Source organism: Mustela putorius, unplaced genomic scaffold, assembly GCF_011764305.1.
Source record: "Mustela putorius furo isolate JIRA1106 unplaced genomic scaffold, ASM1176430v1.1 tig00000228_pilon_pilon_pilon, whole genome shotgun sequence".
NCBI lineage: Eukaryota > Metazoa > Chordata > Mammalia > Carnivora > Mustelidae > Mustela > Mustela putorius.
Genome location: NW_025421322.1, coordinates 25164927 through 25180307, shown reverse-complemented (window position 1 = coordinate 25180307; position 15381 = coordinate 25164927). Strand labels below are relative to the sequence as shown.

Genomic DNA, 15381 nt, shown 5'->3' with positions numbered 1-15381 from the left:
TGTTCTGCCGTAGTTCAATGGCAGGTCATAGGTAGGCACACACATACATAGACCCAGAACGCATCATGCTGTGGTCTCTCCCCGCAATGTTCTTCCCCACCTTCATCACTCCATAGGTATACATGCATGTACATCTACATGTATGTCTGTATTTTGCCTTCCTAACTTCTATTCCTCTTTCAAGAACCAGCATGAATATCAGCTTCTCCCTAAAAATTCCTCTTCCTCCTCCCAGCTATTTGCACCCAAAGAGTGCGCCCTGTCATTAATGCTCTGGTCGCTGATCTGCTTCCCTGTGAATTTCCCCGGGGGAAGGACGGCACTTCATTGGTCAAGTCCTCCTCCCCTGGGGCAGAGCTTCCCTACTTGTCTGCCGAAGGAAGGGGAGGGAGGAAAAGGGGAGGAGGATAGAAAAAAGAAGGAAGAGAAAAAAGAGAAGGAAGCAGGGAGAGAGGAGGAACCGTTCCCAGGAGAGGCTAATTTGCCCGCTGTGCATTGCTCTTTAATTAAATTCACAGGTCTCTCCTGAGAAATATATCCTTATTTTCCAGTCTTGATGCTCTCCAGATAGATGAGGTCACCAGGACAGATGAGTGGGAGTGTCCTTAAATAGGAGTACCCTTAAGGCTGGGTCCTGGAACATTCTGGTTACCATATAATACAAAGCAACTGTCTGCCAGTCATAGCCCTCAGCCAGCTTTTTCACACACTGTCCCCAGAGCTCAGTGCAAGCTGGAGGAAGGTTTTCTCAAGACGTTCTCTTGGATCCTGAGAGTTCGGCTTTCCTCGAACTGCGCTGGGGTAGAAGCCTTTGGTCAGGTGTCTGTTTCTCCACTTTGACCCTTCTGGTTGGCAAGGCTGTGGGCAGGGGACAGTATCAAAACTTGATACAAAAGCCAGCCTCCCTCCTGGGCAGTTGGTGTGCTGAAGCTGGCACATCTCTGAGTCATTTCACAGAGTGTTTTCAGCATTCTTTCTGCCCATGTGACACTGCTTCTAGGCTCACAGTATCTCCGTTTATTTCATATGCCTCCCCCTTCCGTTAAAATGGATCATTCATTTCCTCATTTAAGATGCAGGAGTGAGGGGGCACCTGGGTGGCTCAGTCGGTTATGTATCTGCCTTCAGCTCAGGTCATGATCTCAGGGTCCTGGGATCGAGCCCCACAATCAGGCTGTCTGCTCAGCAGAGAGTCTGCTTCTCCCTCTGCCCTTCACCCACCTGGAGCTCTCCCTCTCTCTCTCTCTCTCTGTCTCTCAAGTAGATACAAAAAATCTTTAAAAAAATAAGATGCAGGAACATGGAGACACAGAGAAGTGCCATGCAGACACACTAGAAGGAAGCAAAAGGAAGACTGAAAGATACCGGCTTATCCATGCACCAGGCAGTGCTTTTCATTGAATTAATGGTATCTGTTTCCATTGTGAGCCAGACTGCACTGGCCTGACTGCACCGGCAAGCACCTCACCAGGGTTGTATCTCAGGGAGATCCTCACACGCCATGAGGTGCTAATTATCATGCTAGTCAAATGAGGCAGTTAATAAAATGTGGTGTTGGGGTGTCATCCTGGGTCACCTGGTCTGCGCACAGCCTGAATTGTGAGCCACTTTACTGCCTGGTGTGGAAAAAATGTGTCTGGAACTCCAGATCCAAACTGCAAGGGTTTAAAATATTCTGCAAGGTTCGTTGCTGATCTGCCTTCAGTAGATATCGTTTACATTTTTTTTTCCATTTACATTTTTTAAGCACACAGTCTCTGCTAGGCTTTATTTTAGATGCTTTGTATGAAGGACTTCATCTAAATTTTCATAAGATTCCTGTGAGTAGACACTATTATTATCCACATTTTGCATGAGGAAACCACAGCACAGAGAGGTTCTTGAACTTGCCCAAGGGCACGTTAGTAATGAGCAGCTACACTGGGATTCAAATCCAGTCTGGGGCATTAGAGATATACCTATATCTCACAATATCAAGTTTGGAAGATACCTCCCACATAGATAGATGATAGATAGATCATCTTCCAAACTTGTCTAATCAAAATATGCCCCAAAACCAAGAGCTGACCCAAAGAAGCAGAGAAAACCATAGCAGTTCTGTGGGTCCCTATCTATCTAGCCTTGGAAATGTTATCTTGCGTAAGCCTCAAATCTTAACAAGGGAGACATTGACCCCATTTTATAGGTGAGAAAATGAGGGCTTAGAGGTTAATGACCCAAGTTCACATGGCTGCTAAGGGACAGAACCACATTCAAACTTGGATTTTCGTGGGCTCACAGCCCAGACTTCTGAAATCATTTTTCTTAGCATTTAACATCGTGTCTTTTTAATGCGTCTCATGAGTGTCAGCGCAAATGCTGGGAAGAAATTGAAAGAAAACAAAAAAGGACTGCTGTTCTGCCTCTGTGTTGCTGAGAAAGCAGATGGAATATTGTGTATTTGCCTAGATCCTCACGGTGGGGTCTGTCCTCAGGCCCGAGTTCCCTGCACCCCCCTTTTGTGTCTGACCCGCATTCCTGCAGACCGGCTTCCAATGGAAGTTCTGCTCAGTGGCCTCAGGTTTCAAAAGCCCCAAAGGCAGCTGCCTGGCTTGCTAACAATGAACAATGGAGGTGGAATGTCCGCTCCACATACATTCCAGAGAAGGTGGTTCCCCAGCTCATCAGAACAGGCCAAGGACACCCCTTGCATCAACACTGGGCGGCACTGATGAATGTGTCCATTGTGGAGGCTGTCCCAGCCACGAGGGGAAATTCCTAACACGCTGTTTTCTCGCCTCCCTCCCCCTTTTAACTAAGTCCCTCACTTGATTCTGACTCCGGAATCATGGCACCAAATAGCCCGCTGTTATGAGGAACAAGACTGAATTCTCTTTGGATTAGGAAAGATAACCAACATGGCGAAGAGTGGTTCTTAGAAGGAACCTAGGAAAGATTAATTTCCACCTGCCCTGCCGATGGTTGTGCATCTGATAGAGACTTTTAAACTGCATTTTTTGAAGACAACATACATTTATTATCCTGCACTTCTATAGGTTAGAAGTCCAACAGAGGGGACGCCTGGGTGTCTCAGTTGGTTAAGCGGCTGCCTTCGGCTCAGGTCATGATCCCAGCATCCTGGGATGAGTCCCACATCGGGCTCCTTGCTCGGCAGGGAGTCTGCTTCTCCCTCTGCCTCTGCCTGCCATTCTGTCTGCCTGTGCTCGCTCTCTTCCCCCCCCCCCCGATAAATAAATAAAATCTTAAAAAAAAAAAAAAAAGAAAAGAAAAAAAAAAGTCCAACGGAGGTCTCCTAGAGAGACTAAATGCTGCACTTTCAATCAAGCAAAAAAGGAAAAAGTTGTCTCAATGTTATCTTTATTCCTAAAATGAGGTTCAACATTCTCCCACTGCCCCCACCCCCCACAGCACAATTATTTTGGACCAAAAAATACTTCTTTGTTTTTTAGCCTTGGATGAACTAGACTTTCAGAAGGTTTTTTTCCTTTCTTTCTTTCTTTCTTAATAGAAATTTACATTAATTTTTTAAAATTTCAAACAACACTTGGTATTGACTAGGACTGGGTCAAGCTCTGAGGCACAGTTTCCCCTTCTTTCTGCTCCTATAACTCTGTGACGTGTATCATGGAACCACCTTCCTGAAACAGTTAGGGGAGGAAGGATGGGAATGTCCTTTTAGACTTGACAGAGCCAGTCTGGCCCTGGCTCCAAGTCAGCCATCACCTGGCCCAGTGATCTTGAGCAAGTTTCCACATGGCTTCTGCAAGTCCTGGGCTCATCTTTGTGCAAAGGAGGAAGGAATGTGTCTCTCTGGGGGAGCAGCAGCCCTGCCAGCCTGGGACTGAGCAAACGTAACCCCAGCTGAACTCCATCCCCTCTGCCCTCAGCCGGGGCATCACCGGCTTAGCTGTTCACGGAGCCCTGTGTCTCTGTCTCGATTTCTGTGAAGTCCCACCAACTTCTCAGCACCAAAGAGGCTGAAAGAACAGTTTATGAATCAGCCTGTTACAAAGAGGTGTCTGCTGTTCCGGTTCAATTCTGACTATCAGAACCCTCCAGAAAATACTCCTAACGAACAGCCAAGACACCATTGGCTCTTCTGAGTCTGAGATTGCCAACCCCACGCTCCCACACTCAGAGAATTCCATCGACAGGCAGGACAGCCTCTCTGGTGTGTAGCCTGGGCAGTCACACAGGCCCCACACCCAGAGAGGCCTCGCACTCACTCTAATGCTCTGATATCACCATCTTAAAGTTCTAAATCCGTTTCAAACCCAGGTCCTTCGTTTTCATTTTACACTGAACCCTGAAAATGATGTCGCTCACCCTTCCAACAAGCCTTCCTCAGTACCAGATAGCTTTCTCACACCACACAGGTGATTTGGAAAGAGAAATGGGAGAAGTTGTCCTTCAGTTGAACAAGATGGTCCTGGTCATACTTGGAGTGCGAGGAACGATGGTGCACAGGACTCAGCATGCGTGTGAGGAGGCAGTCTGAGCTGAGTACAGCCCACGAGGCTTCACACACATTCCCTAACCTGCCTGAACCCAGACTTCCTTCTCTGTAACTCAGAGTCCTAATGGCTCTCTTCTGGGTAAATAATGAAGAAAGGTCTGTGAGTGAAGAAACTGTTGGGCATGTGGCAGGCGTTCAACAAATGCGAGTCGCCTTGTCCACATGCTTCAGAAATGGAGACTTCAAGATGGGCCTGACCGTGGAGTGATTCCATCGAGCTGAGAGGGGATCAGTGGCCCTAAAAGACCCCGTTGGCTCTAGGATTACAGGATTCTCAATTAACCAAGGCCTCGAAGCCAGCCCTCCTCTAGTCCGCGGATAGGAGTCAGAATACTTGGTGCAAGGGCAGAAATCCAGCTCATCAACTTCGAGAAAGTGGTAGTTCACTAACAAAACTGGGACGTGTTAGGAAACAGGCATTGCTGTCTGAGGATTTATAGAGTGCTATTCAATCTCTCTCTCTCTTTCTCCCTATTTCTGCTTTTTGTCTCTGCCTTGCTTTGCTCTAGATTCATTCTCTCAGCTGGACAAGCCCAGTCAGAAGAGCGCTCTCTCTCTCTCTCTCTCTCTCTCTCTGTCAACATCTCCATATCAACCAAAGACAAGACTCTGATCTGGCTTGGGTTATACTCCCACTCCTGAGCCAGTCACAACTGCCAGACAAGGTCTGTGTCCACCCAAGGGCAGCACAAGAGGGCTTAACCCTCATGACTCATGGCCCCAATGAAAACACATAAAATGGGGCTGCGGCCCTTCGCTCCCGCTCCCGCCCCCGCCGGGAGTCCGACGTGGAAGTTGCTGGCTGACCGGACTTCCAAGGGATTCGCTTGGGAGCCGAAGCCGGACCCAGAGGCCAAGGCGAGCAGAGGTGGAGGCGCCGAGGCCAGAATAGGAGTAGCTGCCGAGGCCGGGGCCTGTCTCTGACCACCGACAAGGGCGGACAGGCGGTTCACCATGGGTGGGTTTTTCTCAAGTATTTTTTCCAGTCTGTTTGGAACCCGGGAAATGAGGATTTTAATTTTGGGATTAGATGGAGCAGGAAAAACTACAATTTTATACAGATTACAGGTTGGAGAAGTCGTTACTACTATTCCTACTATTGGATTCAATGTTGAGACGGTAACATACAAGAACCTTAAATTCCAAGTTTGGGATTTAGGAGGACAGACAAGTATCAGGCCATACTGGAGATGTTATTATTCAAACACAGATGCAGTCATTTATGTGGTAGACAGTTGTGACCGAGATCGAATTGGCATTTCCAAATCAGAGTTAGTTGCTATGTTGGAGGAAGAAGAGCTGAGAAAAGCCATTTTAGTGGTGTTTGCAAATAAGCAGGACATGGAACAGGCCATGACTCCCTCAGAGATGGCAAATTCACTTGGGTTACCCGCACTGAAGGACCGAAAATGGCAAATATTCAAAACTTCAGCAACCAAAGGCACTGGCCTTGATGAGGCAATGGAATGGTTAGTTGAAACATTAAAGAGCAGACAGTAGTTCAGTCACTTCTACCCTTGTGAAATGAAGACTACATCCTATATCCCTTTGGAAGGAAACAGTTAAGTGGGCTTCATGCTACTAAATGTTAAAACTGTGTGATTGTTGGCATATACTGAACTGAATGCAATATTTGTAATAAATATAAAAAATAAGTATTTGATTGGAAGGGTAACTCACCCATGATTGAACCAACGGAATGTCTGTTCTGTGTAATGTAAAATCCTCCCTTGCTTTCTTGTGTTAAGTATATATTCTATTTGTATGGAATTCTTATTCAAATAGAGTCCTATTAAAGAATGTACTCTTTACTGAGGAAAAACCCTCCTATTTTTGAATTAGTAGTTGCAGCTTGTTTGTATAAACACTAATAAATATCTTAACCCTGAAAAAAAAAAAAAAAAGAAAACACATAAAATGGGGGACAGGAAAGCCCCCCAAAGGAACAGCAGTGCCAAACAAACACAACATGTCTACTGGGCCTTATGTGGTTTCCTACTCCTTCCCCAGAGGTGCCAAAGGAAACGAAAGGCAGGGTCAGGTGGGCAGTGCAGACAGTGGCACTTACCCCAGCCTTCATCAGAGGACGGGAGGAAAGGGACATACGTCATCAAAGAGAATCTCTGTGGGGGAAGGCCAAGAACTAAGAAAACACAGGGTCTGTTCAAAGCTGCAAGTTGTGTCACTGCAATTAACCTCACACCTTTACATTTTTAATAGTGACACATTTATTTTTTTTAATTTTTTATAAACATATAATGTATTATTAGCCCCAGGGGTACAGGTCTGTGAATCATCAGGCTTACACACTTCACAGCACTCACCATAGTACATACCCTCCCCAGCGTCCATAACCCAACCACCCTCTCCTTACCCGCCTCCCCCCAGCAACCCTCGGTTTGTTTTGTGAGATTAAGAGTCTCTTATGGTTTGCCTCTCTCCCGATCCCATCTTGTTTCAATTTTTTCCTTCCCTAGCCCCCAAACCCCTCACGTTGCCTCCCAACTTCTTCATATCAGGGAGATCATATGATAATGTGACACATTTATTTTTATGTTGATTTTCATTTGGGCAACCAATACTGTTTTTCCATTTTAGTGCTAATAGATTTCCTTTTTAAAATAACTTTCAGTAAAAACCAAGTAGGTCAGCTGAAAGAAAAATAATAACCAAATAATAATAATGAAGACTTTGATAGCTGTGGACAAATTTGTGCATGTATCATACCAATGACCAAAGTCTGAGAAACACTAGCTTAGTGTATAAACAGAACATTCTCTCCCCAAAGAACAGTAAAAACCGGTAACTCTGCTATTGCCGGCCCGTAGGTATCTCTGGCAAACTAAATATTGGGTCTCTCACTGGGTGGATGGCAAAGCTTTAGTCCAGGTCACCAGATGCTTCTGTGATAAGATCTAGAACCCCAGCTTCTGCCTGGCAACACTATTCCCTAGACTTACTTGTGTTTCATGGCAAAAAAAGAACTAGCATTCTAGGACATTGACCCACTGTATTATTCTCTGTCTCAGAGGCAGTCACACAAAGGTAGAATTGATGTCAAAACATCTCATCTCGGGCTGATTGTCCTTACAAACAGAGGGACCCATTCTCTGTGGTCATCCAAGGCCAGCTGGCTCCAAGGAGTACCAGTCATCTCTCTGAGGCCAGAGTTTTCCCAGCTGATTTCCACATGCACCATGTGTAAAGTGGCAGCTGGTTCCTCATTTCGATGACTTCTTCATCTTCCAAATAGCTACCAGTGTCATTCAGAGATAATTCAGGAATGCCTACATTGTCCACTCACCTTTTCAATTATTTTCTCCAGGCCAAAGCAAGGAGTCATCAGGGTTTTGATGTGGATCGGGATGCCAAAAAGCTCAACAAAGCCTGCAAAGGAATGGGTATGAAATATATTTTGCTTTTTAACTTATTTTAGATGTTGATTAAATTTGATCTCATGTCTAACTTTCCCATGATCTTAGAAAGATGACCTTGTGCATTCCAAGCAACCCAAGTTAATTACTTCTAGCGTTTTCTTTGTAAAAGATCTCCAAACTATAACCAGATCCTAATTCTTTTCAAGATTCAACATGATAGTTAAAAATTGGACACTAGGACATTGAATTTGACCTTGAGGTCGAAGAAACTTCATGGGAAGTGTAAGCATGCAATCTTAATGTCATCCAAGCCCCTCTGATCTCTTTCATGAGAGGTGGTGGGAAATAGGGACTGATGAAATCTGGATCAGGGATCTGGGAACTGCATCTAGACGTAGACCAAGTAAACATAAAACTGTGGCCAAGGTCAAGACCAGAGAAGCCATTTACATTGACGCCTAAGGTAAGTGCATGACTAAGACTAAGAGACGAAGAAAGAGATCAAGAAGAAGGGAACCCCAGTGAGAAGGTGAGATGAAGGGGAGAGCATCTTGAAATATGGCCATGCGGAGAGACTTTGAGACCCAAGGAGCAGGTGTGTTTCTAATCCCAGAAACCTGGGTTTTAGTATATTCACAGGATCGGTAAACATCATTTTTAATTCCAGAACATTTCCAGTGGCCCCCCCAAAAAACCCATTTCTATTAGCAGTGACTCCCCACCCCCTCCTCCCTTCAGTCCTAGGCAATCATAGTCCACTTTCTGTCTCATAGATTTGCCTATTCTGGACATTTCATATAAATGGAATCATGCCAAGTGTGACCTTTTGCATCTGGCTTCTTTCACTTGGCATATTGTTTTTGCAAAAACAAGTGCTAGATTTTTTACTTAGAAGTAAATCAGTGAAGATTTACTTCCCTAAGAATGAGTATTGTGATAGAACAAATATGGCCATAAATTCTTTGTGTGACTCCAGAGAAAGAACCGGGATCCATAGCAGAAGTTCTAAAAAGAGATATTTTGCTTCAATATAAGGAACTACATGAATATAAAATAATCTGTCTTGCCCAAGAAATGCTGGAGAAGTTCCAAGCGAGTTGGGGTTGGAGAAGGTCTAGTACGAAAGTGGAAAAGGGATTTCTACATAGTAAGGGTTCTTGAGTAAATCAGAGGGAGAGGGAGCTCGAAATGAAGGATGACAACTAGCTTGCTTGGTTTGGGAGGGGAGGGCACCAGAAGAAAGCTCAGCAGGGGCGCCTGGGTGGCTTAGTGGGTTAAAGCCTCTGCCTTCAGCTCAGGTCATGATCTCAGGGTCCTGGGATGGAGCCCCAAGTTGGGCTTTCTGCTCGGCAGGGAGCCTGCTTCCCTTCCTCTCTCTCTGCCTGCCTCTCTGCCTACTTGTGATCTCTGTCTGTCAAAATAAATAAAATTAAATTAAATTTAAAAAAAAAAAAAAAAGGAGAAGAAGAAAGCTCAGCAGAGAGGATCTGCTTCTTGCTCATATCCTGACCTGGCTTATGTTGTATTTGGACAACAGCTGCCGGGAGCCATGTTTGCCTGGAAATGGCAGGATGTTTATAGTTCTGAGTCTTGCTGAGTGGCTGAGCTAGACTCACAGGTGCTTCCCTGCTGCTTCTCAAGTGAGGTCCTGACACCTGGATGTGGGTTGGAGACAGGAGTGAAGTGGGTGTGGACATAACTCAGCTGCACTCAATGATACATCTCCACATTCTTCGCCACATAGTGAGTTATTTCAAAAAGCACAGATGGAGCACCTGCTGAAATGCCAAAATCAGAGTTTTCTTCTCCTTTTTGGATGTGGCTTCAAGGGGGGACTACTGTTGTGCTGATTACTGTTGTAGAGCACCTTCCACGTGCCACGTGCTAAGCTGGGCACTGCACACAGGTCGTCTTGTGTAACCTCAACAACTCTGTAAAGCTGTCTTCTAATGATCTAACAGATGAGAATGCTGACACTCAAAGGTTAAATATCTTGCCCACAGCCACAGAGTTGGGAAATGGGGATAGGGTGATTGGAAACTAGGGCCATCTTGGAAAGCTATGATTTGATTGAAGGTCTGGAATTCTAGAATTCCAACCTCTATAAAAAGTACAAGCCAGGGGCACCTGGGTGGCTCAGTCAGTTGAGCATCTGACTCTTGGTTTTGGCTCAGGTCATGAGCTCAAGCACCATGTTAGGCTCTGCGCTCAGCGGGGAGTCTGCGTGAGATTCTCTCTCTTCCTCTGCCCCTCCGTTCTCTCTCTCTGCCTCAAACAAATCAATCTTTTTTTTTTAATTTAATTTAATTTTTTCAGTGTTCTAAGATTCATTGATTATGCATCACACCCAGTGCTCCATGCAATACATGCCTCCTTAATAACCACCACCAGGCTCACCCATCCCCCCCACCCCCAAAAGTGCCAAGCCAAAGCAAAATTGCATCATTGGAAAGATTTTTCTGCAGGACCATGCAACCATCTCATTGATATCCCAGACCTGCCAGGGCTGGCTTCACATGTCTAGGGTCATACTGTCCCATAGCCACAAAGGTGAATGATATAAGTCATTTTAAATTTTTGAGAAGCCAAATTTTAAAAAGCAGGTGAAATTAGATTTAATAATATACACTAGCTAAGTCAATTCTGTATCAAAAATATAATCTCAACAATCTAAAAATTATTAATATTTGACAACTTTTTTTTTTCGCATTAAGTCTTCAAAAGATGGTGTGGATTCTACACTTAAAAAACATTTCAACTTGATCCAGCCATACTTCATGTCTCCCATAGCCACAGGCAGAGTGGATCTAGGGGCCCTACTCAATCGAAAAGATTTTGTGCACTCCCCACCCACTAATCCGACAGGATTCAAAATAAGATGCTATATCCTAAAATAATATTTGATTTTTCCAAATCACATAAAACTTACAGATTTCCGTGTTTCTTTGGTGCCCCTCCTTTGCTAGGTCCTGACAATGTGTGTGGTCTGGGTCTTGGTTAACCCAGAGCAGCCTTTTACCCTCCTTCCTACACTGATACTCTTTGTCGGGCCTCCCTCTTGGAACTCTGTGCCCCTCTGCTGGCCCTTCTGAGGAGAATGACTTAAACCTGAAAGAGTGTGGACCCTGCACCCATTATCCTTTCTGAAATGTAACAGGATGCTTGTCATTCTCCCTCAAAGAAATACAGAAAGAGGCTCCAGAAGGAAAAGCTGCTATGGAGATTACCCTAGTTCTAGTTCACACTTCTCACTTCTCACTGGGTGTTCACATGCAGATTCAAACTGGTAGTTCCAAGCAGTTTCTGAGATCCTGCATTTCTAGTAAGTTCCCAGGTGTTGCTTGTCCTACGAGTCCCAGGACCTCGCTTTGGGGAACAAAGTCCATCCGTAATCCAGTTAACATTGCTCAAGCCACCCTGGAGGGGAGCTAGGTCTAGAACTCAGATCTTGTGATCCCAAGCCCAATTCTCTTTCTCTCACCAGGCATGGGAATGAACTTCGGACCTGGGTTTGAGGCCCTGCCCAGGTGCCTACTGATGCCATGACCTTAGTTTTCTCAACTGCAGAATGGGGCTAATCATGCCTCGCTACAGAGAGCAGCTGAGGATAAGGAGACAGCACTGTGCTCAGCCCGTCTTTGGGCCTCATCACATGCTGGTCTGCTCCTTTCGAACAATAAATCCAGACCCCAAATCCCCATAAAGCCCAGTAGATCAGTATGAGCAGCGAGGAGGCCTGCCCTTGAGCGGCCTTTGTTCTGCATCACTGTGGGTGGACTCGGTGGATTGATGCTCCCCCCAACGATATGTGCACCCAGAACCCATGAATGTGATCTTAATTGGAAAAAAGGTCTTTGCAGATGTAATTAAGTTAAGGACCTTGAAAAGGCCCTTCTGGATTACCTGGGTGGGCCCTAAATCCATTGACAGATGTCTTTAAAAGAGAAAGACTGGCTCAGTCTTTCAGAGCATGCAATTTTGATGGTGAGCATTGTGAGTTCGAGTCCCGTGTTGGATGCAGAGATTACTTAAATAATAAATAAATTTTTAAAAAAAAGAAGAATGAGAGAAAGAGGCAGAAGAGAAGCAGACAGTCAGGGAGAGGCCATGCGGAGCCAAAGCAGAGCATGGAGTAATATTCCAGAAGCTGAGAGCTAAAGGTTGCCATCAGCCTCTGGAAGTTGGAAGAAGCGAGGAACAGATTTAACCCCAGAGTCTCTGGTGGGAGTGTGGCCCTGCTGACAACATGATTTCAGACTTCTAGTCTCTGAGTCGTGAGGGTATTAATACATTGCTGTTTTAAGCCACAGAGTTTGTGGTAATTGTTATGGGAGTCTCAGGAAATGAATACAGTGGACAAGTGAAAAGCAGTGACCTTCCTGGCAGACAAGGTTCTCCCACTCATGGCTTCCTCTACCTTCCCTACACCCCCATTTGCAAAAGAGACACCAGGGGACTGGGAAGCCAAGCCCCTGCCCACAGCATGCCTCCCAGATCCCTCATGTGGCACAGGGGCCCCGGGTGTGAAGCAGAGGGCACTTCAAACCCAACGGCCTCCCTCCTGCTGGAACTCAGCTCAGTTTCCTCCCAGAAAATTGCTGGGAGAGCAAAATCGAGGAGGCCGATCACCCTGGGCCTGACCTCTACTGTTTAATTACCCTTCAGTGTCCGATGCACAGGCAGGGCTGAGGTTCCTTCTTGTTTTTAAGAAGTCTTTCCCAGAACCACTAGGGCCTGGCCCCAGTGCCTCAAACCATTGTAAATGTTTACAGGAAATTGTTCAGCAGCACAGACTGCTTATATGACACACATATTGTGAAATGTAAAATGAGGTCATTGTTCAGTAAATCACTCCTTGGTCGGGTAGTGGGAAAGGCTCCCAGGATAAACCTGAGACCCAGATTCAAAGGGCTTGAGGGAAATCTGGTCATTTCCAGGCTTTCCCCCAAGCTCCAGGCTCCTGCTGAGCCATCCCAGAACGGCTTTGGTCCCTGGTCTCACTTTCTAAAGCATTCCAGGAAGGAAAATCTGAAAAACATTATTTTAAAAAGTTTGACTTTCCTGAATTATCCAGATAGGGGTTGACTCTGGCATCAGAGTAGAAGATTTCTAGTTGGTCTTTGCTCCAAAGAGCCCACCCAAGTGGCCCATGCAGCTTACACCAATGCAGAGACAGGGTCCTTCAGAACGCTACCCAAAAGTATTTATTCACTCATTCATTCATTCATTCATTCACCCATATATGCATGCATTTAAATACCCACGCATTCAACAACTTGTCTGATGAATACTGAGAGGTTTCTATGTGGATTCAGCAGTGAGCGAACCACCTCCCATAGCCACATGAGGGACACAGAAGGCGGAACGTTTCATCTGTTCTGAGTAAGTGCATTGAGTTGAATCCTAAAGGAGGAGTGGGAGCAAAGGTGAGGGTCAAAGAGGTGTCCCAGGTAGAGGGAAGATGCCATGCGAAGACCCAGAGGTGAGAAAGGAAGTGTTGCTTGTTCTCAGAGCTGCCCATGGTTTATGGAAAAGCTGGGAGAGGGCGGACGGGAGGCACATGACTTTGAAAGGCAAGTAGAAGCAACTCCAAAAGGCCTCATATGCCCTACGGAAGCGTTGAGACTCTATTCTGGATTTCAAGGGCCTGATATTATAACTTTGATACAGAAGAATGAGCAGGCAAGCTGCTCCTAAGGAAGCATGTTCTGGGGATAGTGAATGCTGGTTGGAAAAGGTGTGTATAACGCAGGAACCCCCTTTGGGTATCCGTGATCGTGCTAAGCAATGCGACAGAGGTCAACGTGAAGAGAAATGAGTGGGTCTGAGAGATACCAAGGACGCGGAATCGTGAGATCTTAATGGTAACTAGTTGGATATGGGGTGAGGGGAAAGAGGGAGCCAGGGAGAAGCCCCAGATTCCTGGCTGGCACAGGCTGGTGATGGGCCACCTGGGAAGTAGAAAAGGCCACCTTCTCAGGTGGGAGTAGGAGGGTTCCTTCCGGGGCGACACCGGCAGGGAGCCGAGTCGGAGATGCGCAGGTCCTCGACCCGGGCAGGAGCCGTCCTCGTAGAAAAAAAAAGGGGGCGGCTGATTCAGGAGAGAATTTTCTTTGTGAGAAAAAGAAATCCCTTCTGAAGTGGATTTCTGGCCCTCAGAAGTTTAAAAAAGAAAAGTTACAGAGCAAGTAATTGGACACCCGTGACCAAGGTGGAGCTGCAGGAAAAAATTCAGAGGAACAACATCAGTAACAGCGCTCCAACTGACCCAGAACTAGGCGGCGATTAATCACCGCTCTCTCATAGGTGAGCTCATCCTAGAATTTTCTGTTTCTCCAGCTGGAATCAAACAGCTAGGTCTTCCCAGAATTGTGCAGGTGGAACTAATCCCTGAGACTACGTGAACAGTCTGAGGACACAAAGCTAGTGGCTTGCCAGGACCGGCCCGCGGCTCTCCTATCCCCATCACCCCAAGTGCTGCTGAGGGGGACGGTGCCCGAGGCGAGACATGGGTAGAACACCTCAGCCTCTGCCAGCAAAGACAGAGGACAGTCTTTTTAGTCCCTTCCCCCTCTCTACAGTGATGCCCCCACTTCTGCACCTTCCCGCACGCATGGCCCAGATTTGCCTTCCCCCTACTCCTTTCACCAAAAGGCATCAAAGGCATCTACCACCCTTGTTCCTTATGGATCCTGATCGCTCAGCTGGTTAGGAGCAATCACGCAAGTTCAACTAATTCAGGTCCCTTCAAAAGTGACCAAACCCATGCAGGTCATAGGGAGCAGTCATCAGAAGAAGGAGTGGGAACAGGCCAATGTAGGACTCTCCAGACTCCGGTTGTGAAGAGAGGGTTTGGGGCTGCTTTCTTGAAATCTCAAGATGCTGTGGAGGGTAGCGGGTGTATGAGTTTCCTAGAGCTGCTATAACGAGAACCCCAGTAACCACGTGGCTTCAAACAGCAGAGACCTACAGTCTCCCAGTCCTGGAAGCCAGAGTCTTGAGGTCAAGGAGATGGCAGGCTGTCCTCCCCACTGAAGGCACTAGGAAGGACCTGCCCCAGGCTTCTGTTCTGCTTCTGGTGGCCTCAGCTGTTTCTGGGTTTAGAGACACACCTCTCCTCTCCTCCGTCCTCATGTGGCCCTCTCACTGACTCTTTGTGGCCAGAGTCGACATTCTGTAACAGGCTTTCAAGCCTTGATCATTCAGCTACCACCTCCCATGATTTTGATCAATCTGAGTAATAGAAACATAACATTTTTCTTTTAATCAACTCATTCAGCCCCTGTCCTTTGCAAAATGTCAACAACATCATGTGTTTAATGTCTTAGTGAGATCTTCATATATGGTTGACCCTTGAGCAACACAGGTTGGAACTGAATGGGTCCACTTATATGCAGATTTTTTATAGTACTATAACTGTGTTTTCTCTATGATTTTCTCAGCAACATTTACTTTTCTCTAGTTTATTGTAGGAATATAATATATGAT

The 15381-nt window shown here is 46.1% G+C and overlaps 2 protein-coding genes across 3 annotated transcripts in view; both read left to right on the top strand.

Moving 5' to 3' along the window:
• Positions 1–15381, top strand: part of ANXA13 (annexin A13) — a 60276-nt gene that overhangs the window by 23369 nt on the left and 21526 nt on the right. For both annotated transcript variants that reach the window (XM_013051741.2, XM_004743518.3), the window contains one exon: positions 7842–7917. In XM_013051741.2, the coding sequence (XP_012907195.1) occupies positions 7842–7917 (76 nt within the window). The remainder of the gene's footprint in view (positions 1–7841; positions 7918–15381) is intronic.
• On the top strand, positions 5294–6425 carry LOC101679318 (ADP-ribosylation factor-like protein 1). Its single transcript, XM_013051742.2, has one exon. It carries the CDS (start codon positions 5471–5473, stop codon positions 6014–6016), a length of 546 nt encoding a protein of 181 aa, XP_012907196.1. The 5' UTR covers positions 5294–5470; the 3' UTR covers positions 6017–6425.

Coding starts and splice junctions, on each gene's coding strand:
- LOC101679318 (XM_013051742.2), top strand. CDS start 5,471: ATGGGTGGGTTTTTCTCAAGTATTTTTTCCAGTCTGTTTGGAACCCGG.